The 26,715-nt window shown below is 33.3% G+C and overlaps 1 protein-coding gene across 1 annotated transcript; it reads left to right on the top strand.

Annotated features, from left to right (window-relative positions):
• Positions 1–18,225: 18,225 nt before the first annotated feature.
• On the top strand, positions 18,226–26,102 carry LOC141668018 (uncharacterized). The gene is made up of 13 exons (XM_074474690.1): positions 18,226–18,541; positions 20,194–20,303; positions 20,389–20,499; positions 20,608–20,665; positions 20,927–21,016; positions 21,233–21,327; positions 21,441–21,494; positions 23,287–23,424; positions 24,501–24,558; positions 24,645–24,759; positions 24,924–24,993; positions 25,162–25,233; positions 25,587–26,102. The coding sequence occupies exons 1-13, from the start codon at positions 18,370–18,372 to the stop codon at positions 25,701–25,703; spliced, it is 1,260 nt and encodes a 419-aa protein (XP_074330791.1). The 5' UTR covers positions 18,226–18,369; the 3' UTR covers positions 25,704–26,102.
• Positions 26,103–26,715: the final 613 nt, after the last annotated feature.

Genomic DNA, 26,715 nt, shown 5'->3' with positions numbered 1-26,715 from the left:
TGATATTATTCTTTGATTATTGTTCTTCTTCTTTTGATAAGTGAGGTTTATCAGCACTTAGTACATTCAGCAGTTTTACTAGAATCAGAACTTAAACAGATGAGTAGCATTATTCTAATTTGTGACTTAGTAATAAGATATACAAAGTAAACTTAACTAAGCTCAGTTATCAGAATTTGCTTGTGTCATAAGATTTCCACAGAAATAATTACTTCTTTCATGGGATCATTTGTTTATTGAAGACTAGTAGGTCAGTATCTAGCACAGTTATCCTCATAGGATTGAATAGTTATTGAAACAGACATATCACTTATCAGAGTTTAGAAACATATATCAGACAACAGTCAGTACTTAAAGACATTTATCAATTAATGCACAGAATATACAAAGAGATTAATTCTGTAAATACTGATCATAAAGTCTGATAACATAGAACAAGTTTAAGCAGATTTAGAGAAAGAACCTGAAATCATTCCAAGTTCATTTACCAATTTTGAAAAGGTAGCTTCACACAGTGGTTTTGTGAAGATATCTGCTACTTGTTGATCTGTGGGAACAAAATGCAATTCCACTGTACCTTCATCCACATGTTCCCTGATGAAATGGTACCTGATGCTGATGTGCTTTGTCATAGAGTGTTGAACTGGATTACCTGTCATAGCAATAGCACTTTGATTATCACAGTAAATAGGGATTTTGAAATACGTTAACCCATAATCTAGTAACTGATTCTTCATCCAGAGAATCTGTGCACAGCAGCTTCCTGCAGCAATATACTCTGCTTCTGCAGTTGATGTGGAAATTGACTTTTGTTTCTTGCTATACCAAGAAACCAACCTGCCTCCAAGAAATTGGCAGCTACCACTTGTGCTTTTCCTGTCAATTTTGCAACCTGCAAAATCTGCATCTGAGTAACCTATTAATTTAAAATCTGATTCTCTAGGATACCATAATCCTAGATCAGCTGTTCCTTTAAGATACTTAAAGATTCTTTTTACAGCTGTTAAGTGAGGTTCTCTTGGATCTGCTTGAAATCTTGCACAAAGACAGGTAGCAAACATGATATCTGGTCTACTAGCAGTTAGATAGAGAAGTGAGCCAATCATACCTCTGTAATCAGTAATATCTACTGAATTACCAGTATCCTTATCCAGTTTTGTTGCAGTGGCCATGGGAGTGGATGCACTTGAACAGTCTTGCATTCCAAATTTTTTCAGCAAGTTTCTGGTGTACTTAGATTGACAAATAAAAGTTCCTTCTTCACTCTGCTTGACTTGAAGGCCCAGAAAATAACTAAGTTCTCCCATCATACTCATCTGATATCTTGACTGCATTAGGTTGGCAAACTTTTTGCAAAGTTTGTCATTTGGAGACCCAAAAATAATATCATCAACATAAATCTGGATCAAAAGTAAGTCCTTGCCATGGTTGAGATAGAACAATGTTTTGTCAATAGTTCCTCTGTTGAATCCACTTTCCAGAAGAAACTGAGCTAAAGTCTCATACCATGCTCTAGGAGCTTGCTTAAGTCCATAAAGTGCTTTATCAAGCCTGTAGACATAATCTGGATGTTTGGAATCTACAAAGCCTGGAGGTTGTTCAACATATACTTCCTCTTCCAATTCTCCATTGAGAAAAGCACTTTTCACATCCATTTGAAAGACAGTAAACTTTTTGTGAGCAGCATAAGCCATGAATATCCTTATGGCTTCTAACCTAGCAACTGGAGCAAATGTTTCATCATAGTCAATTCCCTCCTGTTGAGAATATCCTTTTGCAACCAGCCTTGCCTTGTTCCTTACAATTATGCCATCACTGTCAGTTTTGTTTCTGAATACCCACTTTGTACCAACAATCGATCTATTCTTGGGTCTTGGCACTAAGGTCCAGACTTTGTTTCTTTCAAATTCATTCAACTCTTCCTGCATTGCTTGCACCCAATCAGCATCTTGAAGAGCTTCTTTCACTTTCTTTGGCTCAGACTGAGAGAGAAAAGAATTGTAAAGACATTCATTCGAAGTACCTGTTCTAGTTCTGACACCTGCCTCAGGATTTCCAATTATTAAATCAGGTGTATGTGATTTTGTCCACTTCCTTGCAGATGGAAGATTTTCTCTAGAACTGGATGCTCCCCCATGATTCATGCTGTCTTCGGTTTCATTTTCTGATGCTCCCCCTAAAACTATGCTCTCTGAGTTGGATCCTTCAGTATTTAGATTTTCAGCACTGTCAGTACTTGGCTTATCAGAACTTGACGAATCAGAATTTGAAGAGCCAGATGTATGTTCTGATGCTTCTTGAGATGTGATAATATCTTGAGTATGCTCCCCCTGCATTGGTGCATCTTCCTTTGACGTAGTCACCACAGTTTCAATAATATCAGAGTTTAATCCATCAGAATTTACAGTATCAGGAGTTAGACTGTCAGGACTTGAGGTATCAGAATATGAATCTTCATTTTCAAATCTCAGCTTATCATGATCAATGCAATCTTCAAGTCCAGTGATCTTCTTGTCATCAAAAGAGACATTGATAGATTCCATGACCACTTTTGTTCTCAAATTATAGACTCTGAAGGCTTTTGTAGAAAGTGGATATCCTACAAAGATTCCCTCATCAGCTTTTAGATCAAACTTGGATAGCTGTTCAGGATGAGTCTTGAGAACAAAACACTTACATCCAAATACATGAAAGTATTTGAGATTTGGCTTTTTGTTCTTCACCATCTCATATGGTGTTTTTCCATGCTTGTTAATGAGTGTTGCATTTTGAGTAAAACAAGCAGTCTGCACAGCTTCAGCCCAGAAATAGGTTGGAAGCTTTGCTTCTTCAAGCATTGTTCGTGCAGCTTCAATTAGAGTTCTATTCTTCCTTTCAACAACTCCATTTTGCTGTGGAGTTCCAGGAGCAGAAAATTCCTGCTTTATTCCATGATTGTTGCAGAACTCTTCCATTATCAAATTCTTGAATTCAGTGCCATTATCACTCCTCAAAATTTTCACAGAATCTTTGATCAATTTATCCAGATGTTTGACATGATCAATCAGGATAGATGCAGTTTCACTTTTTGTGTGCAAGAAATACACCCATGTGTATCTGGTGAACTCATCTACTATGACCAACGCATATTTCTTCTTTGCAATAGACATGACATTCACTGGACCAAATAGATCAACATGAAGTAGATAATAAGGCTCAAGAATTGATGATTCAGTCTTGCTCTTGAACGAAGATTTTCTTTGTTTAGCCTTCTGACATGAGTCACAAAGACCATCAGGAACAAACACTGATTTTGGCAGTCCTCTCACAAGATCTTTCTTGATCAGTTCATTTATCTTGTTGAAGTTTAAATGAGAGAGTTTCTTGTGCCAATTCCAGCTTTCTTCAGTTGAGGCTCTACTCACTAAACAGATTGCAGAACCATCAGAACTTGTTGAAAGCTTAGCTTCATAAATGTTACCACGCCTGAATCCCTTCAGAACAATTTTTCCTTTAGATTTACTAACTATTTCACAATGTTCTGCAAAGAAATCAACATGATAACCTCTGTCACAGATTTGACTTATACTCAGTAAGTTGTGTTTAAGTCCTGAGACCAGAGCTACATCTTTAATAATGACATTCCCAAGATTGATATTGCCATATCCCAAAGTTTTTCCAATGTTGCCATCTCCATAAGAAACACTTGGGCCAGCTTTCTCCACAAAGTCTGATAGCAGGGCCTTATTTCCAGTCATATGTCCTGAACATCCACTGTCCAGAACTAAAATATTTTTCCTGTTGCCCTGCAATAAAAAAGACCACTAATTATTAGTTTTAAGGACCCAGACTTGCTTGGATCCTTTGGCCTTTTTAGGTTTGTTAACATTTGCAGCGGATTTAACATCAGATTTTATGTTAACAGTTTTCTTATCAGAACTTATACTAGAAGGAACAACAGAAACTTTCTTTAAAGAAGGTTTTATTTGATAATAATCATAGTACAAACTATGATATTCCTTACAAGTATAAATGGAATGCCATAAACTACCACAATGAAAACAAGGATTTTGTGGTTTGTATCTAACAGACTGACTCTTAACTCCTGACTTTGTAGATAAGGAGTTAATATTCTTATTCTTCCTGCAAAAAGAAGCCAGATGGTTAGAACTTCCACAGTTATGACATGCTTTCCTAGGAGCATCAGGAACATATTTATAGTTATTGCTTTTATTCACACCTTCCTTTCCATTCCTGTTTTTCCTAGGTGATTTTACCTTGTTTGCATTCTTAACATCTTTCAGCTTATGCTTAAGCTGCTTCTTTGTCATTAAGCCTATGTTAACTTCAGCTGTCTTTTCCTGTTTTAGTTTGTCAGAAGCTAATTCCTTTTTAACTTCTGATTTCTCATTTTCGGATTTTTCAGTTACAAACTTAACAGGTTTTAACTTCGGCTTTTGCTTATCAACAGGCTTAATTTCTACAGTTCCTTTTTTATTTTCTCCATAGCCTAAGCCCTCTTTCCAGTTTCCACTGCTTAGCAAATTTTGAGTTGTTTTGCCAGAGTTAGTCCAAGTTCTGATAATCTCTCTCTCCTTTTCTAACTCAGTTTTTAGAGATTCATTCATTTTTAGCACTTCATCCCTAACATAAAAAGCATCATCTCTATCCTGCTGAGTTTGATGAAACATGACTAACTCTTTTTCTAAGAAATCATTTCTTTTCCTAAAAGCAAGATTTTCAGAAGTTAATCTTTCACATGTTAAAGTTTGATCTCTATAACTAACAAACATGGTTTTAAGATATCTTCTCAACTCATTAATATCATCAGTATGAAAAGCATAAGTAGTCTGAGGTACCTTTGTTTCAGCAGCTTCAGAACTGCTCTCAGAACTTGATTTATCAGCATTTGCCATCAATGCATAGTTCTCCTCACTTTCAGAGTCTGAGGTGTCTGTCCAGCTTTTCTGCTTTGTGACAAGAGCTTTGCCTTTGTCATTCTTGGTCTTCTTGCAATCAGGAGATATGTGGCCTTTCTCACCACAATTATAACATTTAACATTAGCGTAATCTCCTCTGTCAGACTTTCCTCCTCTTCCTTCAGATTTTCTGAAATTCTTCTTATCAGAACTTATGCCTTTCCTGGAAAACTTCTTTCCCTTCCTGAACTTCCTGTATGCAATCTTTGTGATTCCTTTCACCATAAGAGCACACAGCTTCATCATCTCCTCATCAGCATCAGTTTCAGACAAGCTTTCAGAATCTGAGTCATCATCACTCTCAGAACTTGATGACTCAGTATCAGATTTTATGATAAGAGCTTTACCCTTATCTTTCTTTGAGGAAGGTGGTTTGGGGGATTCCTCTTCAACCTTGAGAGCAACTGTCCTTGACTTTCCTCCTTTCCTCTTGCTTCTTTGTTCCATCTCAAGTTCATGAGTCTTGAGCATTCCATAGATTTCATCAAGAGTTGTTTCATCAAGATTGTAGTTGTCTCTTATTGTTGTTGCCTTCAAATCCCAACATTCAGGAAGAGCTAACAGGAATTTGAGGTTTGTATCTTCAAGATCATACTCCTTATTTACTAATGACAAGTCATTCAAGAGTTTGACAAATCTATCATATACATCAGTCAATGACTCATTAGTCCTAGAGTCAAAGTGTTCATACTCTTGAGTGAGTATTGTCTTCCTGTTCTTCTTAACTGTTTCAGTTCCTTGACACCTTGTCTCCAGTGCATCCCATATCTCCTTAGCAGTCTTGCAGTTGATTACCCTGTTTGACATTACATTATCAATGGCACTATGCAATAAGTGACGTACCTTGGCATCCTTAGCAATAGATGCTATATCTTCAGCAGTGTAATCATTCTTTTCCTTTGGTACGGTCATTGATGCTTCACCTGCAACTACAACAGCGAGCTTGGTAGGTTTGTGAGGCCCTTCCTTGATTCTATCAAGGTATTCTGGATCTGTTGCTTCCAGAAACATGGTCATCCTTACCTTCCATATGGGATATTCAGATGGTCTCAATATGGGAACTCTGATAGTCTCATATCGACTCTGAGTTGATGTCTTTGATGATTCCTCAGTTTTGGTAGGCTTAGTTGGAGTTTCTGTGTCAGACATGATTGTGTTTGGATCTTTAACTGTATGTGTGTTAACAGATAGCTCTGATACCACTTGTTAGGTCACACTTTCACTGTAGAGGGGTGAATACAGTGTTTATTACAATCAAATCAAACTTCAAGAACTTATGTAACAGAAAACAAACTTTATTTAAACAATAAACTCTGTTACAATCTGGAACTGTTATCTCTCAGTGATGAACAAAATATCACGAGAGCTGCTAGGGTTATATTAAATAATATTCTCGATAATGATAACACTTATAGTGTAAACCCTATGTCTGTGTTTATATACTACACAGTTACAAGATAATCGCTAATTGATATGGAATATAATTCTGCTTCCTAAAATATATCAATCAGATATCTTCTATTCCAAGTATTCCATTCTTCACGGAATTCCTTCTTCATGCATATCTCTTCTTATGTTTATCTTGATCTTCTTAACTTTAATCAGCTACTGTCCTTATCTGATCGTCCTTCAGCACTTAAGTTCTGATATCTATCTCCTGATAACATAAGTACTGATATCCCTTAAGTTCTGACTTCCAGTATAAGTACTGATCAGTTAAGTACTGATTTGTTCTGTTCAAATAAGATTTGAAATCTAAACATAAAACATATTAGCCATGACATTATCAAATATATCTAACATTAATTATTAATTAATTATTAATGGATTTAATAATTAGATTTAATTATTTAAAATTGATTTAAAAATTCTGAAAAATAGTTTCGAGCATTAAAATATTATTTTAAATTATTTCCAAGGCTCAATAATTATTATAAAATTATATGAAAGTCAAATTTGGGTGTTCGAACCCTAGTATTTAATTATAAAATGATTCGGAGTCTAATTTTAATTCCGAAAAATGTTCGAAAATTCGTATTAAATACCGGGAAAATCATTTTGACCCCGAATCTTCTTTGAAAAATTATTTGGATTGAATATCTTACGTGCTATGTGTTATATGTGACCTGATAGCTGTATGAAATGATTGTTTGTGCATTGTTCGACTGTTTCTGCTGTAACTTTTAATCCATACGTCGGATTTGGGTGAAACGAAGGGTATATAGAAGCTTGTATCGAATATAATGAGTTGAGAAATAGTGTTGATAAATATATGTGATGTCTAACAGAGGAAGCGAGACGTAGAAAAGGAAAGCAAGTGGTTGGTGAGTGGGAACCAATTGACAAGTGTTAGTGAAGTAAAAGCGAATTGATAAGGCAAGTGTCATTGAACTTTCTTGTAGTATACTTGTGAATACTTTTGAACTCTTTTAATTATGTTGTAATTATTCCCAGTAATTCCTATTCTATATTACAAGTACCTTGAAGTACTTAACCCTAACCCTGATTCTTATTGATCTTGAGCCATAAGCCTTGTTCTTTGTAAACTATTAATTATTGAATTCTCAAATACGAACCATACCTATACGATACTACTTCCCAAACACATATATACCACGCATTGATTCTTGATACTGAATTGCTTGATATACCAACCCTTTTGCTTTGTTCAACAGAAGCCCACTCCTTGTAACCCTTGAACCCTGGGTATTCTACTTTTGACTCCTCCTTTGATTGAAAGCCAATTCTTATGATTCCATTGTTATACATACTTGGAAATCTTAAATCACCTTACACTTTGAGATAAAGATTGTTTATGATTCAGTTATTGATTTACATTGTTTATCGTATTGTTATTCCGGAATTGGATTATTTTCAAATACGGACCAGATTCGTGGTCGAACCAGATTCGTGGTCAAAGTAGGCCAATATGTACCTTGGATCTAGTATATAGAGCAAAGTTGGGAGCCTTACTCGGGGTTAGTGCGTGAGTGATCAGCAACCTAACCTTGGTTTTTAAAATAAAAGTGAATATCCAATTCTAATAATTGCTTATTAGTAAACTTGATTTCTTATATCATTTCAGTTGATCATTGTTAATCTCAGTTACTGTCATTGTGACTTGCTGAGCTAGTTAGCTCACTCTTGGAAATCTGTTTTATACTCTTTTCCAGTGAAAAAGGAAACTGGTGGTAGCGAGGATCCCCAGATAAGTGTGCGAGCTAGGTATCTAGGTTGAATGGAATAGACTAGCAGATGATGTTTGGCTTGGTTGTGTTAATAGTTTGTAATAAAGTTTGAACTTCAGTTGTAAGATAAAATAAGTTGGGATTTGGAACGTTTGTAATATAAATAAGGTTGTGGCTTGTGGACATACTTTAAACTGCGCCGATCCGTGGAATATGGTAAGTAGGGTCATTGTATATATAGATCCTTATATTCATAAACAGGTTTAAATATAGTGAATGTGTGTGTTGTGGACCCCCAAACTTCTGGCCCGGGTTTGGAGGGTGTTACAAGTGCCTGAAATGCTTCAATGATGAAGTGCCAAAAGTGATAAAAGCCTCTGAGGAAAGTTATAAGAATTTCCTGATAGTCGGGGTCAAGCCAGGAACAGATTTCTGGAAGGAGCTCCAATGACGTGAGCCGAGGACTCTAGCAGCCTTCTATGCTAAGGCATAGCCCCATAAGGAGGTGGAAGAATTATTGACCAAACTTAAAAAGGACAATAACCCGGGAGGCTTAGGCAATTGGGATAAAAATAAGAGAAATATGTCTTATAGCCCTAGGGGAGGGGGATATGCTCGTAGGACCTCATATATGACAACCTCATATAGTGGAAACCAAGTGGATGGGTCAGAGAAGAATGATAAGAAGGTCTTAATTACTGTGAATACCACCGGCTCTCAGTGAACTATGAATTATAAATACCCCGTTAAAAGAAAGGCTGCTAGGTATACAAAGTATACCCCCACTAACGGCCCCGATAGAGCATATCCTTGGAGTTGGGATAAAAGTGGCATTTTTTATAAACCATCCCGGAATGGGCCACCCAGAACAAAAGATATGGCTCGATATTGTGCTTTCCATGATGCTAATGGGCATGAGACGACAGAATGTCGTTACTTGAAAGATCACATAGAGGACCTAATCAGGAAGGGATTCCTGATAGAATTTTTGGCTGAAGAGGCCAAAAGATATCTGTGATAGAATGTAGGCTCAATAAAGTTGATCAGCTCTCTCTGGTGAATTGATTCAGCATGGAAGAATTAGATTATACTCTTGAGTTATTTAGTGCAAACAAGGCTCCGGGTCTAGATGAGATTAAGATGAGATACTTTAAACACTTTTGGTTGTACTACAAGGACATTGTTTTGGAATGTTTCTATAATGAAGTACTACAAGGATAGAGTTTTGGAATATTTCTATAATGAAATACTAATGGGAATGAGACGGTAGAATGTCGTTACTTGAAAGATCATATAGAGGGCCTAATCAGGAAGGGATTTCTGATAGAATTCATGGCCAAAGAGGCCAAAAGATATAAAGATGATAAAGCTGGAAAGGAGCGGGGAAAAGAAATCTCGATAGGCCTGTGAGGACCAATACATCCATACTATTACAGGAGGCCCCTATATTAGAGGATCGAGCCGAAATTCTATGAAGAATTATACTCATGAGGCTAGAGGATCAATCATCACTAATGTTCGTAACCTGGCAGAAAGGCCCCCCTAAGTAATTTAAGGGGGAATCAACCGATGTAATTTTTAGAGAGGCAGACGCCCGACATGTGCATTACCCTCACAATGATGCCCTAGTCGTGAATGCTTTAATTGGGGGAACAAACGTATATAATATGTTGGTGGACAATAGGAGTTCCGTCAATATCCTAGCCTAGAGCACTTACTAGAAAATGGGGCTATTGGATAAAGAGTTTTTACCTTGTTATAATGACGTGTATGGATTTATTGGAAACCTTGTCCTGGTGGTTGGGCAAATCAAATTTTTTGTTACTTTGGGGGAAGAGCCTTTGACATTAACGCAAATCAACGAGTTCGTGGAGGTAAATGAAGATATTTCCTACAATGGGATTATCAGCAGGCCCCTACTAAGGAAAATGAGAATTATCACTTCTATTCACCATTTCTCTATAAAATTCCCTACCCCTAAGGGAATTAGATGGGCAAAAGGCTGTCATGTAGACTCCAGAGAATGTTACAGCAGGGTTCTGCATACGACAATGCAGACTAGTTTTATTAACTAATAAAAAAAGAGGAGTGTGAAAGTATAAGTAGGAAAACTGGTTATTTGAGGTGGTGGAATGGATATATTTTGTTATTGATAACATAAAAATAGGCAAACTAATGCAAAATGAAGGCAAAGTTTTGACCATTATAAAGATAATTGTATAATATTAGTTGTCTTTATTTTAGTATTCATATTAAAACCATCTTGTTCTGATATATATTATATACAACACGTTCTCTTTATAGATGATTTAATTATGTAAGATTTGTGTGATTTTGATTTGACATGATATATTGAAATGAATCATCTTAATCAATATACTCCCCCATAAAATAAAATAAAAATGTGACGCTAAATAAAGAAAAAAAATATTTTTTCATAATAATGAGAAAAGATAAACATATACTTAATTTATTTTTAGAAAAAAAAATCATGTTTCACACCATAATTAAATATTTTATTACAATAATTAAGTTTAATTCATATCAAATAAACTTTCCAGGTAGACATTAGTGAGTTATTATTATTTAATAATGAAAAATTATCAATACTTAATATTGGATAAAAAAATTAGAAATGATATCCGTGCAAATTTTTGACTTTCAGATAATATCTCACTGTATTTATATACCCATAAAAAATATATCATGTCAACTCAAAAGTTAAATAGGCGATTTCTGAAAAACTAGAAACAGTAAAACCTCTATAAATTAATATAGTTGGGACCGGAGAATTCTATTAATTTAGAGAGGTATTAATTAATCGATAAATTAATAATTATTAATTTATAGAGAATTTTCGGTAGCAAACAAAATTAACTTTTGATTAAATTTTTATTCACATAAATTTAAATAAAATGAATTGTACAATTTATATTTTATACTTAATTCAATTAATTCAATTAATAACTTCTTAGATTATCCGGGTGAAAATAAATCATGTTCCGAGGTCCAGAGTATAGAAGAGATTGCAAATACCATCCTTGAAAATAGTGTTGAAGATGATCTTGAAGACGATACAACACCGTTGGAGCCGGTTACACGTAAAGAAGCACTCAAGGTATCAAAAATGCTTAATAACTTTTTGATGCAACATGAAAGCACCACACCCGAGCTTTTGGATGCAATAAGGAAGATTATGGATGAGTTTCATGTTGATTTAAATTATATGAAAAAGCAAACTACAATTGAATCATATTTTACAAAGATGTAATAGCTATATTTTTATGAATATAAGGAAATTATTAATTTATAGTTTTATTGAGACCATATTTTTATACAGGGTTTTCAAAAAAATTATTATCTTATTATCTTATCGAAATTGATCATTTTTTGAACTGGCCCAAGTCGGGACCGGACAAAATTATTAATTTAGAGAGATTATTAATTAATCAAATATTAATTTACATAGGTTTTACTGTAGTTGGCAATTTTTCATATTTTGATCAAGTCCCGGTCATAGCTCAATTCACTCCGTTCAACTTTGATTTTGTTTCATTTACACTCAATATCAATCCAACATGAGTAATTTTAGAGGTCCCAAAAATAATTCTCAAAAAAATTTCAAAAAGTAAGGTGTTGATTTATGATTGGTTGATTGCTAATCAATGTAATGGATCCCAAGTATATTAAAATGAGTCCCGCCAATTAAAACATGCGGTGTGTATTTTGGGAGTTATTTTTGTACATCTAGCACTACTGTAATATACGAGAATTTTAATAATAATAACAACAACAATAATAATAATAATAATAACAATAATAATAAGAAGAAGAAGAAGAAGAAGAAGAAGTAGTAGTTTTGGATTAGATTTGTAATAATAATAAGTTATTAGAAAAGGAAAAGGAGTTATAATAATATTAGGTTAATAAAATTCTAATTTTAATAGAATACTTTACGCAATATATAAATCAACACGGGTCAGAAATTAAGTACGGTGAGTCGATTAATAAAACCCTAGGACTGCTAGATGCCAGAGAGAGAGAAACAGAGGACAAAAACAAAAGCGCTCACAATCATCTTATTCAATAATTTTGTGTTAACAATATCAGGTAATTGCTCATACATACCGGATAGTACCGTCTATTTGCACATATTGAGTTGTTGGTAGCACATAATATGCAAGTTTCATTGTGTTAGAATAACTTAGTTTCAATTTTAAGTGTCAAGATTGCTTTTATTAAAAGCTACTCCCTCCGTCTCTCCCAATTATTTTCATTTCTGGGAGAGTGTCCGACACGTATTTTAAGATGAATAAAAAGTATAGTTTTATAACCTTTTTTTAAAAAAAAAAAATTCTGAATAAAAGTTTAAATATTCTATTTTTATTCAAAAAAAGAATTTTTTTTAAAAAAGTTATAAAACTATATTTTTTATTCATCTTAAAATGTGTGTCGAACACTCTCCCAGAAACGATAACAATTGGGAGGGACGAGGTAGTATTTGAATTAGGTTTCATGTACATTGGTGATGCATACTTTTATTCAATATTTTAATAATATATTTGATGGCCATGCACTCCAAAGTACAAACAGAGCCTCGAAAACACTGATATTTATTTACTTCTCCCTCCTTCCCAACCAATTCTTTGCGAATGGTTTGGGCAAAGAGGTCAAGAAATATGTATAAAATAGTGAAAAAGAAAATGTAAAATGGGTGAATTGGTGGGACCCGTTAATTTTTAATGTATAAAAGATGATAGTAGAGTAAAAGTAGTGTGAAAAGGAAGGAAAAATGAGAAAGTGATGGGACCCATTGACTATTTGTGTTAAGTTTTGAAATGTAAAGAATTTGATGAGATATCTCAAAAAGGAAAGTATAAAGAAATGGTTGGGACGGAAGGAGTAGTATTAATTTTGTTATTCATATATGTGGATTACATGTGAACGCTGCTAATAAATTATTTGAACATATACATATGAATTATCGAGCCTCTGTATAGATATTTAGTTTTCTTCTATAATTTAATACTATAATTATTAAAAGTTATTTAGTTAATAAATTTATTTGAGGCGTCAAGATATGGTTAAGTAACATTAAGGTCATGGTTTAAGTTTTACATTTAATATATCTTGTACATACAGTATAAGACATCATGCATTTTATTATTTAATATTATATTTATATGATTTTAGTTTACTATTTAATATTATATATTTTGTTTGTTTGTTTGTTTTTGCCTGTTCGTCCGAATCCTAATCCTGCACCAGTTTACCTGACTTGATGGCTATGTGAATTGGTTTAGTATCATGCGTTAAACTTTTATTTTATTCAAATTTATGTGTGTACATTAAGTTATTAATCGATTAATGCATTATCAGGGCATTTATAATTTATCATGTATATGAGTCATTAGGGGCATAATTAATAAATAATTGCGGTCAACTTATATATGTAAATAATAATATTTATATTAATAATAAATTTTATTGGAAATTTAGATCGAGAGTCAGGAGTTTGGAGGGACGTTTGCAGAACTGGTTAGTATTTAAGTTGCGATATTCAAATTACGGATTATGTCCCCTTTTTATTCAGCGTTGCTCTTAGCATTTGGACATATTTGATTTACTCATTTATGTATCCTGCTCGTTCTATTAAATATTTGATCCGGCTGTTTTGACTTCTAAAAATTATTTTAAAATTGATTTGAAAATTTTTAAAAATCTGTTTATGCGATTTTCAAAAATCATTTATGACACCTTCTATTTTGGAAATCTGAATTACTTGTCTCATGTGATTTTAAATTTTGCGATAATATTTTATTTTGAACCCTTAGTATGATTTAGGGTATACCGAGTTAACCAGTTGTAGGGGTACTACAGCCATGTCACTGCGGCACCAATGACATTACACTCCCGTGACAGTGTGATTGATCATGACGTATCTTTCTATTAGCTCTTGGGAGGAGCTTTTGGCCATTTGATATTTGTTCAGGATACGCGGGTGCACCCAGAGTTTGATTTATGGTGACGTTTGTTAGAAATATGTGTATTAGATTGATGATAAGTTAAACAAAACACTTAAGTAGAAATAAGTTTAGTATTGTAGCATATTTCAGTCTCTGCATTTAAGTTATAATTCTTAGAAGTTGTGGGAAATTATAAGTCATGTTGACTACTAGTGGATATGCAAATAGGAGGGCTAATTGTAAATATTGCATGCCTTGTAATTTTTTATAAATGAAGTAGTATCAACTGATAGATTAAAGGCCTTCAACGGATGAGAAACAAAGTTTCAACGGATGTCTCTGAAGCTTCAACGGATAACATCCATCAACGGATGAGTGCATCAACGGATAAAGTTTCAACTGCTAAAACATCAACGGATAAAGCCATCAACGGATGAAAGCTTCAACGGATGCTCAGTTCAATAGCAGTTGATAGTGACAATTCATAAGCTGACAGAGGCACATGGGTTGACAGAGACAATTGGAATGTGGTAGCCACTTGGAGGAATCAAGAAAAAGCAGCATTTCCATTCTGGTGCAAACAAGGAAGTATTCAAAGATTCACATATTATCTTAGATTGCATTGGATAGAGAAATGAAGAAGAAACATGTGAAGAACTATTTTATAATTGTATTTTATCTTTGTCGTCACTTGTAAACTTGGTGATATATAAACCAAGTTGCAGCTAGTAATTAGATGTGAATTTTCCAAAGCTGTTTAGAAAAACATAGAGAGAAAATCATCTAGTTTGTACTAGGAAGCAGCTGTGATCAATTCTTTGTATCACAGATTTTCTGAAATACACATCTCTGGTGGAACAACAAATCCACCAGACAAGTTTTTAAAGCCTTTGTGTTCTTTAATTTGTGTCTTGAATATACATATGTCTGCATCTGCTCAAAGCAATTCACACACATCTGTTAATCATAACACTTAGCTTTTAAAACTGCTCAAAACTTGAAAAAGTTTTGAAATTTACATTCAACCCGCCTTCTGTAAATCTCATTGTTAGTTCCTTGGGAATAACAACGTTGTATATGCCATACACGTTATCCATTATGTTACACACATTAGGTATCCTATGATGTGTGTATTTGTATTTGTTGTGATCTCAGTATGAAATATCCTACCCCCTCGTTGCTTCAGCCTTCTTATTTTTAAAATTGTTGTTTTATTGTAAACTACAGATTATTTATTTCTGATCTCTTGTTTTATAAACAGTATTTTCCAAAACCGTACTGGACGTTTGACTCATGCCGTATTCTTTTCCTGACAGGTGCTTAGGGGGATTTGGGACTTTGTGATGGAGAGCTACCCCATTTATTGATTAGGATTTCGGACATTATCATTATCTAGACTTAATTATTTATTGGTTTGACAGTATGGAGATTTAATATTATTTTTGGAGATTTTTAGACTGTTTAATTATTGTTTAGAAATATATTAGTGCTATGTTTGCAGGTTTATGGATTTTAAGTAATATCTCCTTTTATTATTAAAAATGAGGGTGTTATAGCTACTCATCCAACAATTATAATCAACCAACAAACAATGCAATTATGCAAACCATCAATCAAACCTCGATTCTCGCTAAATTGAATACAAATATTCACGAACCAATCTCCGATAAATACAATAAACTTCAAAACTCGTTTAAAACTCAATACAAAATATTCAACTTCATACGAAACACATAAGCGAATTATGAATAAGCAAGTATGAATCACACCGAAAGGTAAGAAATGCGACGATGGTATAAACTCAGCGAACACTATCTTGCAAATCAAATGTCACAAAAATCACACGAATGGACTCCATGATAGACGATCTATCTAATCGTGTTCTTAAAAATCATGAAAACAAATTAAATTAAAATCCCAAATTCAATAAATAACAAAACCAACCAATCAAACCGTATCGAGTATATACCGCATAAGGTAGTGTCTGGGGGATGGTATAATGTACGCAGTATTATACTCATTTAAAAGTATGAACAAGCTTTCATAAAAAACCTCTGACTTGTGTATGTACATGTATGTGTGTTTTAGGTAAAATGTGACATGTAATAAAATGTAAAAGTATGTAAAACTTTAACATAAAATATTTGTCATAAAATATGTAAAGTAAGCGAGACAAAATATTGACTAATGATTTTCTTCACATGAGACTTATTTATATCGTGAAAATCTTCGTTTGAGTTAAGTTCTTATCGTCCATCCAATTTTTCGTTAAAGCAGAATCAATCAAAAGGTTTGAAGACATGAGAGGCATGAATTGGAAAAAGAACAAAACATAACCCATCATAGTTGGAGTGCAAAGACTGATTCTTATTATGACGATGATACTCCAACAAATTTCCACCGATTGTCGTCGACGAATAGACGACAAAGTCGGGGCGAGGGCGCTTCCCCGACCAACCAATTGGGTTGTTTCGGCCAATTGCATCATAAATCGAAATTGTTACCTTTCATGAAATTACCTCGTATTAAGTTTCTGACTACTTAAACTCTGAAACGAACACCATTAACATGATCAAGGAAATGTTTAATCTCCAAGAACTCTAGAACCAATTTTCAGATTTTAAATTAATATTTTAACTTTTTATGTTAATTTTTAATAATTAAGTTTTTTTATAAAATACGGGATACATAGAGAAAAATATGAATTTTAGTTATAAATTTTTCCTTTAATAATCAAACCAGCAACTCAACTATTAAATTGTATATATATCCTCTCGTCTCATGTTTAAACATGCGACTCAATTAATTATTAACTAGCTCTATAGCCCGTGCGAGGCACGAACATGATTTAACATTAATTATTATGTAATTTGTATACATGCTTGTGAAATGGAACATATTTTCTGTTACGAGAAGTTATTTTATCTGTGTATAGTCTTTGTTGTAAGGATGAATTTTTTTGGCATATATATTTTATAACCCAAATGAGACACATATAATTTCAAAACTAATATGTACATGTCATATAATGGAAAAATATTTTATGGTGTGAGACACACTTTTTGAATTTTGTATCAGATGACTAATAGATGATTTTTGTAAAAGATGTACTTCAAAGTGTTCAAAATTTTGTTAAATTTCATAATTGTTACCGTATAGTATTGAAATTCATTATTTGACAAGATCATGTTTATCGGTTACGAAAAAATTGAGTTTATTTTTGTTAGTTACCTTAATTTTTTATATCTTTTATGCCATGCATGCATGTATGTATGCATGTATGTATGTATTTATGTATGTATTTAAGTATGTATATATATGTATATATATATGTCTGTATGTACGTATGTGTGTGTATGTACGTATGTATGTATGTATGTAATGTATATATTTGAATTTTAAATGTGTGAAAATAAGTTATACACTAATTAATTTAACATACGTACATGTGTATTGTGAACTTATAATCCAAGTGTTATATGTATCTACCGTAAATAAGAATACGATATTTATTTTTCCGTTCGAATTTAAGTTTTTTCTACTATAAATGGAATAACTAAAATATGACATACAACATTAAGTGCGATAATAATAGATATATAAAAATATAAAATATTAAAATTATAGTCTATATTTATAAAATACATATGTAATTATAAGTATAAATATAAGTTATTATTATACAATAATGGAGTCGTAATAAATATATAATTATTAGTAATTAGCGAGTTAAATGTAATTAATATATATTATTAAATATTAGTACATATTTATGAGGGGTAATTAAGTAGTTTTAAATGAATAAATTGTCCCAATAAACCCCCTAGTTGCTCTATTATATATATATAATAGATTTGGTTTATATGTCATCGTCTTAGGTTCGGGTTTTTTATTTGATTTTTGCTCGTCCTGAAATTTGTTAGAATGCATACTCATTTATACGACATACGGCAATAATTATAATTAAGAAAAATAATTAATTAGGCAATTAGTTCATTTGCAAAAAGTTGAGAAAAATCAGTAATCATTTTTCTAATAATAATTATTAAATTTGTAAAACCTACTAAATTTAATTTAAATGTGGAAGTGTTTAATATATTGAGTGACCCCACTATGTCTTGAGAACGATCTGGGCCGGGTTTGAAAAATACAGAACATCGGTAAACAAAGATTCAAATCGCGTGAACGGGTTAAGTATAGGTCAGATCAAGATTTCCAAGTAAATTCGTGTTACTTGTTGCTTGCAAATCGAAAAGGATGAGCCTAAAACACGAAGAAGCAGTGAAAATAATGGAGGAAGCAGCAAAAGCTGTTGATGAGCTTTACATTATTAGAGACAAATATTTTCCTCTAAATCCAAACGATAAAATCATCACTCTCCAGTCTCGCTCTGATCTTGCTCTTCAAATTCTCGATTCCATTCCTCCTGGTCAGTATTTATACAAGTTTATGTATTGTTTTTTTACTTTGCATTTTTATTTTTCTACTAGCTTGATTGCGGAATTTTATAGTGAACTGATTCTGTTGTATTAGTTGAGCTAGGGTATTATTGATATCTATGTTGATTGAGAAATTAAGTTGAAATAGAAGGCTTCTACTTACCTAATTGTTTCTGTGCGTTTCGCTAGAATATTTCGCGTTTTAAGTTTGACTATGCTTTTTATGAATGTTTTAGAATGTCACTTGACTGCTTAGATAGAACTAAAATGAATTTGTATTAGTTAACCTAGGTGGCCGTACAATTTGAGAAAATTTTAATAGGTTTGTATATTAGACTAGGTAGTAATAGTAGGCATTATCATTTTCATGCAAATGAGCTAATTGATCACTGTACTATACTAAAAGTTTCAGTTGGGTCACCAGCCCAAAGAATCTTAGAATCGCATCATAGAACTTCATTTAACTTGCAATTATATAGTTGAACTCCAAATTACTTGACTATTAGCGGAGGACCTTTAAGCTATGTCACATCCGCTGTGACGTGGGCACCGTGTCAGCGGTCAGGTCAGAATCATAAATTTGAACCTAATTTATCAACGAATGATCTGCCAACTTCCAATTGGGTCATTGACCGGAAAAAAATAGATTTTTGAAAAAACTTATGATTTTTCTAATTTAATATAATCATAATGAAGTAAAATTAAAAATTATTCAAAAATAAATAGTATTTGAATTTTCACCGACACTTCAATTAAATTTAAATTATACATACCCATAATACACTTCTAGTACAATTCACATATATTGAAATTTGAAAATTGTGTTATTTATAAATATTCATTTTCTTGTATCGATTTAAAAGTATATGTATTAAATGAGTATGTTTTATTTTAAATTAAATTGTAAACATCCGGGAATTTTTTTTGAAAAATTTAGAGTTTGAGTAAAAATCAGAAAACAAATTTAATTTAATAAATATGGTTTTTTTAAACATATGAATTAAGCGTGTATTTATAATTTTTAATTTAACTATCTTAAAATTAAAATTAGCAGATGAGCTAATTGAAAATGTTACCAAGTTGAGTGGTAAATTTGTTGTCTAACTTTTATTCCACCATGCCACATTAACATCCACGTCACATTTCTGTTAGGGATTTTAATGGTATGAAAATTTTACATAGTTTAAGTATTTGACTGAGCTTTTTTGTGCCGGTCATTGAACTGCAAGTTTCAGTCCTTTCACCCTATCATTTTCTGCATTTTGTGCTACTGCTTACTAGCTTTTTTATTACTTACTTTCTCCATCTAAGCAAGTCCTATTTGACATGTTTACTTTTCTTTTGTGCCGCCCCCGTATATTAAAGTATCCTTTGTTTTTTTTCAGTTTATATATGAATGTTAGGCATAGTTATGGAAAAATTCTAATGAACAAAATGGTTGTCTACTACTGCACTTCTGCAAGCTTTATATAATTAAAGTAACCCAAATTGTTGAATAGGACTTCTATTTATTAGGGGAATAACGATATTGGGAGAGAGAGTCATTTTTGTTCACATCAACTACTTAAATAGATTTTTTCTAGTAACTCTACTATCTTCATAATTGGCAGTATCACTTGAGCACCACATTTATCTTTTGCAGAACATAGGAGATTACCTGCGACACGTGCAACACATGAATATTTGAAAGGAAAGATCTTGGATGTATTTCCTGATTATAGAAAAGATGCAGAAGATCATCTCTCGAAAGCGGTAAGCAAAGATTGTCACTGTTGTATGCCTTTCTGCCGTTTTAAGTTAACAGTTCTTTTTCCAAGCTAGCTGTTTTGTTTTTCAGGTCAAGCTGAACCCATCACTCGCAGATGCTTGGCTATGCTTAGGCAACTGCATCTGGAAAAAAGGAGAACTACCTTCAGCAAAGAACTGCTTGATTCTTGCACTGAGCAAGGTTTTTTATGACATTACAACGATTCTATTATTAGTACATGATAACATAGCTCTTCCTTCTTGTATAAATGCCAGTTACTTGACAGAAACTAATTTTTATGGCATGCAGGGTTCAAACAAAAAGATACTTTGTCAATTATCAATGCTTGAAAGAAGAATGGCCCAAGGCAAGATTGTATCTTTTTTAGGCTTCTGAATAATTTCCTAGTCATGCCTCATTTGCCGTGTGGGTTATTGGTACTACAATATGGAAGCCCAATCGAGAGTTGGAATCTTGGCATTTATTTTTTTTTCTTTAAATGCTTAGTCATTCTGCATCATGCATAGTTTATGTTGTTCGATCTTGTTACAGATGAATCAGTTGGAAACAATATATCACATGATAACCTTTTCAAATCTACATTGACAAAAAAAATTCTATTCTCTAGGTGCTGAAAATCAGGAAGAAATTGTGAAAGAAAGCATTAAACATGCAAAAGAAGCTATTGCTCTGGATGTTAAGGATGGGAATTCTTGGTGTAAGTAATGTCTGGTAACCAGTCTAGCCATAGATGATAAAAAAAAATATATGGTAAAAAGTGGCATGACTTAATTAAAAAAAATTATTACACACTTAAGCATATTCAGTACATCTAAATGGGAGATAGCTTGAAGAGATCTGTATTATTGTTACTTTTTCGAATATTTTTTTAAAAAAATACTTAACCCCGACTTGACTTCCATCTACCCAACAGACAACTTAGGAAATGCATGCCTGACTTGCTTTTTCGTGACTGGAGCATGGGACTATAAGAAGCTTCTGCAATCTTTAAAAGCATATCAGAATGCTGTAAGTGTGCACATAATGAAAGCTGAATACTGCTTCTGTGATTGTGTGCTAAAATTTATTTTGCTAGCGATATTAATTCTCTTAATAATATTACTAATTGTGATGCATTTCAGGAGAAAGATGAGGAAATGAAGTCTAATCCAGACCTGTACTTCAACTGTGCTACAGTAACTTTCTATCGCTCTCTCCCGCGTTAAGTTTCTGAGAGTTTATTGTATCATCTCATTGTCTTTCTAATTTCTGATTTATACTTACTAGAGAAAAGCAATTAAAGGAAATTTCTAGCCTTGTAATCGAATTTTAGCTGAAGGCATACTAGGAAATAAATGCAACTCAAGAAGTACCTACCTTGGAATTATTAGTATGAAATATTAGTCTTGGCTCTGTACAATTTCCCCTTTATCCAACTCTAAGTACAGTGATGTACTAGAGTATAAAGCATATTTAATAAATATAGTACTGGATAAAATCAAGTTTTGCGTCTACCTGTTCAGTGTTCTCTTTCTCTCGAATGTTCTCCCTTATTTTTCATCATTCTTTTTGTTTTCAGAATTCCATTTTCTCTCTATCTACTTTGATAGTTATCCATCTATCTACTTTAATAGTTAAAATCTCTACATAAAGTCATTACAAGAGACGAATCAGTGGCTAACTAGAAAATTGATGAGGGCAGCAGGCAGGAGCTTTACAATCCCGTGCATTGTATTTATTGTATTTATAACAAAAAGAGCATAAGATGAAAGGAAAATAGAACTTGGTCCCTATGCTATGCGAGGAACAATACCTATGATGCCACTGTAATTATGCACTTGCATGATGCCGTGCTCATGCTCTATCTTAACATGTATATGTTATGAAGTTTACCTTCAAATTTAGAACAATAAGAAAGAGGGTTTTCACAGAAAAGATTAATATATATCTTTGAAAATTGAATAGCAAAATTCCTCTTTAAGCCATTCATCACAAACTTTTCATGCAGTCATTTAGTCATGCAATTGATCATATATCTCCAAGTTCCATCTAACTGATCAAATGTTGCAAGAAACCTCTTGTCATTTTTTTGTAGCTTGTAACAATAGTTTATCCTGAACATTTAGAAAAGCAGATGAGGTTAAGAAACTATTCTTAATGCTGTAAATTTACTACCTATTGTTCTTTGTTGTTTCAGTTGCATGATCCTAACCAAAAGAGACTTCTTTTACTATTACATATTAACAAAAAAATTGCCGTCTAAGAATTTTTCAAATCCCTCGAAGTGTTGGCTGTACATTTTAGATAGTTGACTAAGAGCAAGTCCAATGCAATGCTATAAGTGATGCCATTTCTATAAATTGAAATCAAATGTCAAAAATTTCAACTTCAAAGGAGTTCTATATTTGGATGCAAATATGCATATATGCATCCTTGGTTCTAAATTTGAAACCAAGGATGCTTTATGCATCTAGCCACATCATCATACTACTACAGATGAAATACATGTTGTTGTACTTTAAATGAAACTTAGGGCAAAATGACAAAATTTAGGCAAATGAGGAAAGATTTGATTTCAAAATGCATCTAGCATTGGAGTTGAAATTTTGTTTTAGCACCAAAATACACTTTTTGATGCCAAATTATAACAATAACTATAGCTATTTTGCATCTTGCATTGGACTTGCTCTAACATACAACATGGGCATAAATATAAATGACCGAAACATGTACTCTACAAATTTGGTCGAACAAAACTAATTTAGTTTTCATTGTCTTTATAATCCTATATTTATAGCTGATTTCGTTGTTGTTTGCTTAGTCAATCAGGCTGTGGTTTTTCTTTTGTCCTCAAACCAATAACGTATGTGCTGAATTTATGATCTCCCTTTGTATCCACCTTCAGTTCTGGAGTGATCTTATTTGCAGTGTCCTTTAACCCCGGCATTAGTACATCATTGTTGATAAAGTATATTCATCTGTATTCAGGTAAACAAATATTTAGAGAACTATGAGAGGGCCCTTAGTGGATTTGAAGCTGCTGCATCGAAGGATCCTGGTCTCAATGCTGCTGAGGAGGTTAAAAAGATTATCAGTCTTCTTGACAAATTAGATAGCTTCTTAAGGGTGAGTTGCAAATACATAATTTTGTCAAGCAATTCAACGACTTTTAATTGCATGATTTTAGGCGGCCTTTATGAAATCCGAGTCTGGTCTTATATTAGTAATTTAAAATGTGGCGATGTTGTCTTATAATTTTAACTTCCCCTTATTTAGCAAAAAATAAAAAAATAAAAAAATGTGGCGATGCATAGCTGGAGTAGGGCTAATAGTTCCGGAACGGTGAAAGATCTTAATGAAAAAGAGCCAACCCTTATGGACATGTTGCGCTTTCACGGATCCCCCTTGATTCTTGCCGGATGTGCTTGAAGGCCCCCCATAATACGCTCACTTGGGGACTTCTTACACCCCCTTTTTCATTACTAATGGAATATCTTGGTTTCTTAGATGATGCCTTCATGAGCCATGATAAGATGGAAGAATGTGTTATTGTTACATTTTTAACGGTTACTTTCCCTTTTAAGAGAATGGGAAATGCAATGTATGCTGGTTTACACAGTTGAAAGTAGTTAGATATGCAAGTTAAAAATAAAGTGGGATCAAAGCTTACTATAGGAGGCAAATAAATGTCTCATGGGGTTAAAACCAGCCCTACGTGATATTAAGGAACTACTAGTCAGGAGTCAGGAGGACCTTGTTCACGACTAATCATCCTTGTCAATATTATTTGCTAAAGTTGCAATGCAGACACTGCCTGTTTCTTATTAGAATATTGAAGACCTTGTTTGCTACTTTGCTACATAATGTACAAGTTATAACATATATTAATCTCTAGGTGGGGTTGTGTGAAGGTTAAACTTGAAAGTGGGGAAATTATTTATATCAAATCTGTATTACAGTTTGCACCATTGTTGCACGCCTAGTGTAGTTGTGACTTAGGAAGTATATATATCTTCTCAACACAGTTCTCTAATCGTTTGACGACGGAAAAACTATGCGGATACTTATTAACCAAGTTTGCATCACTTCAACCATCTGATAATTTGAATATGTAAAATCTGTATATTGAATCACCTCAAATATGTCTTTGCTTATTGTAAAATCTGTATAACGAATTACCTTACTTTGTGTCCACTGTCCAGGGACAGACCAAGGCTAAACGTCTCGCTTCTTTGACATCATCATTAGCTGCGATTAATTGTAAGTTACATAACTCATTGAAATCTTTTAGTGCAGATTGTACTTTAGATTTTGCATTTCATGCTTAATACTGTATTCTGTTGCAGTGAATTCTTCATACAGAAGAGGCACCATAGATCATCTATCGGAAGGTCTGAATAGAACAGTTGCCATTCTTGGAAAAGTCATATTATTTATCAAGCATGAAAGTACTACTCCATTGTAAGTTCCCCAAGCTTATTCTCTTTGAATTTCAATGTAGAAGTGTATTCTGTACTAAAAATATTCTTCAGTTGCATTACAGGCTAGCTCTACCATCAACATACTTTTTGGATCTTTACATTGTGTTTAGTTAAGGGAAAATAATTGATGCAATGATTTTGCAGATACTTTCTTGTCTGTGATTCAGATCAAGTGTGCTTCATTCTCACAATGTATGGAATGCGCAATGATGCTGTAAGTTAGTTATGGTGTTGTCTTACGTTTAATAAACGGCAGACTCTTTCTTTCTTGGACTTCCTTTCTTTTCATATATTATTCGATGAGAACCCTGGTGATTACAAAAAGTTGTCCTAATTAGAAGATGGTAAAGACTGGCAATGAATTTAATTTTGTTTCTTTCAGATTAAAGAAGGAGATCAGGTCACTTTATTGGAACCATTTTACCATTATGTTGATTTTTCTTGGAAGGAAAAGGTTTGCGCTTGTAGTTCATTCTTCCAATATGCTTACATAATGATTAGAATTTACTCTATATCCTAGGGTTTAGGGCATGTTGAGAACCTAACACACAGTCATGTGAATAGATGTACCCAGACATATTTTTGTGGCTGTTTACATGTCTATATAGTAGATACGGGGTACTACATATGAATATTTTTTTTTTAAATCAATGCAATCTTTTCCTAAATTTATTAACTTTGTGGATTAGCGAGAGGAGCTATATGCATAAAATTGTTAGTTTCAAACCTATTCAATTGCCAGTTCAAATCATGTGTTAATCAGCTGTGAGAGTTAGAGTTTTATCATTTGCTATGTTGGGCTTGCAGTGTTACCAGTTCAAATCAATTCGTGTGGATTTCTTAGAGCAAATGCTTGTGAATGGGAAATCCATGCCGGCTCATTATGCAATTCGGAACACAGTTGTTGCTCAGAATAAACCGTGAAACTATTTTGTTCATTGAGTGGAATGTGTGGATATCTTCGATGGGAATTTTGCTGCTTAGATTGATGAAAGATAGGATGTGTCAACTGTCAAGTGTGAATAGGTCAAGGGCTTGAGGCATGCACATTGTGAAGATGGTGATATAATTAATCAAATCAATTTTAATCCTCTGTGAAAGCCAAGTCCCGTTTATTTGAATCCAACTCTTTGTGCTTTACTTGAATTCTGAGACTGGAAACTCCTATTTCTTGTAACAAGTGAATTTGTCATGTGGAGTTTTTAGATTTTGGACTACAGTTGATGCTTCATGGTCTGTATATGATTCATTTAATAACAGCAATTCCAGGTTGCATTCTGGGTGGATATGAGGGTGTAATTTCTGTATCATTTATTTTTCTTATTTCACAATTGTATATGTTTGTACTCGTATAGTTATATAATTTTTGGAAACGGATATATGATTTTTTACACAGCATCAGTTATCCAGTGTTGGTAATAGAAGCTTCATGAAATGAACCACAGAAGACATAGATGATCCCATACTCATGACTGGGAGTCCTTGAACTTGGAATACAGATGGTCAGATGTGATGCATGTCAAGGAAGTTTGCCTGTTGTCGGCACTGCTGAATTAGGCACAAGGACCATAACCTCGCTGGTGATCTTGGACATCATAGCGTAAAATATTAACAGCTAAATGGCCATGAGAGTCGAGTACACAACCTAATGGAATTTCTGTTGAGAATCTACAGCTAAAAGGCTATGACAGTCAAGTAGCACAAAATAATGGAATTTCTATTGAGAAACCTTGCGCTGAGGCAGACTAAGGTCCTTTTGAAGGGAACAAGTAAACAGCTTGAAATGATTGGTTTTGCCAGCAATGACATCTATAAATTTAATTTTGTTCTTCCAGATATGTGAATGTGATGTCTGTTTTGATCCTGCTCGTAACTTTTCAATGCATGAATTTGTTTGGTGTTATTGGTCCTATTGAAGGAGGAAACAGCCTGACTA

Source organism: Apium graveolens, chromosome 6, assembly GCF_009905375.1.
Source record: "Apium graveolens cultivar Ventura chromosome 6, ASM990537v1, whole genome shotgun sequence".
Classification (NCBI taxonomy): Eukaryota; Viridiplantae; Streptophyta; class Magnoliopsida; order Apiales; family Apiaceae; genus Apium; species Apium graveolens.
The sequence above is the reverse complement of the archived record's forward strand: the minus strand, read 5'-3'. Positions and strand labels throughout refer to the sequence as shown.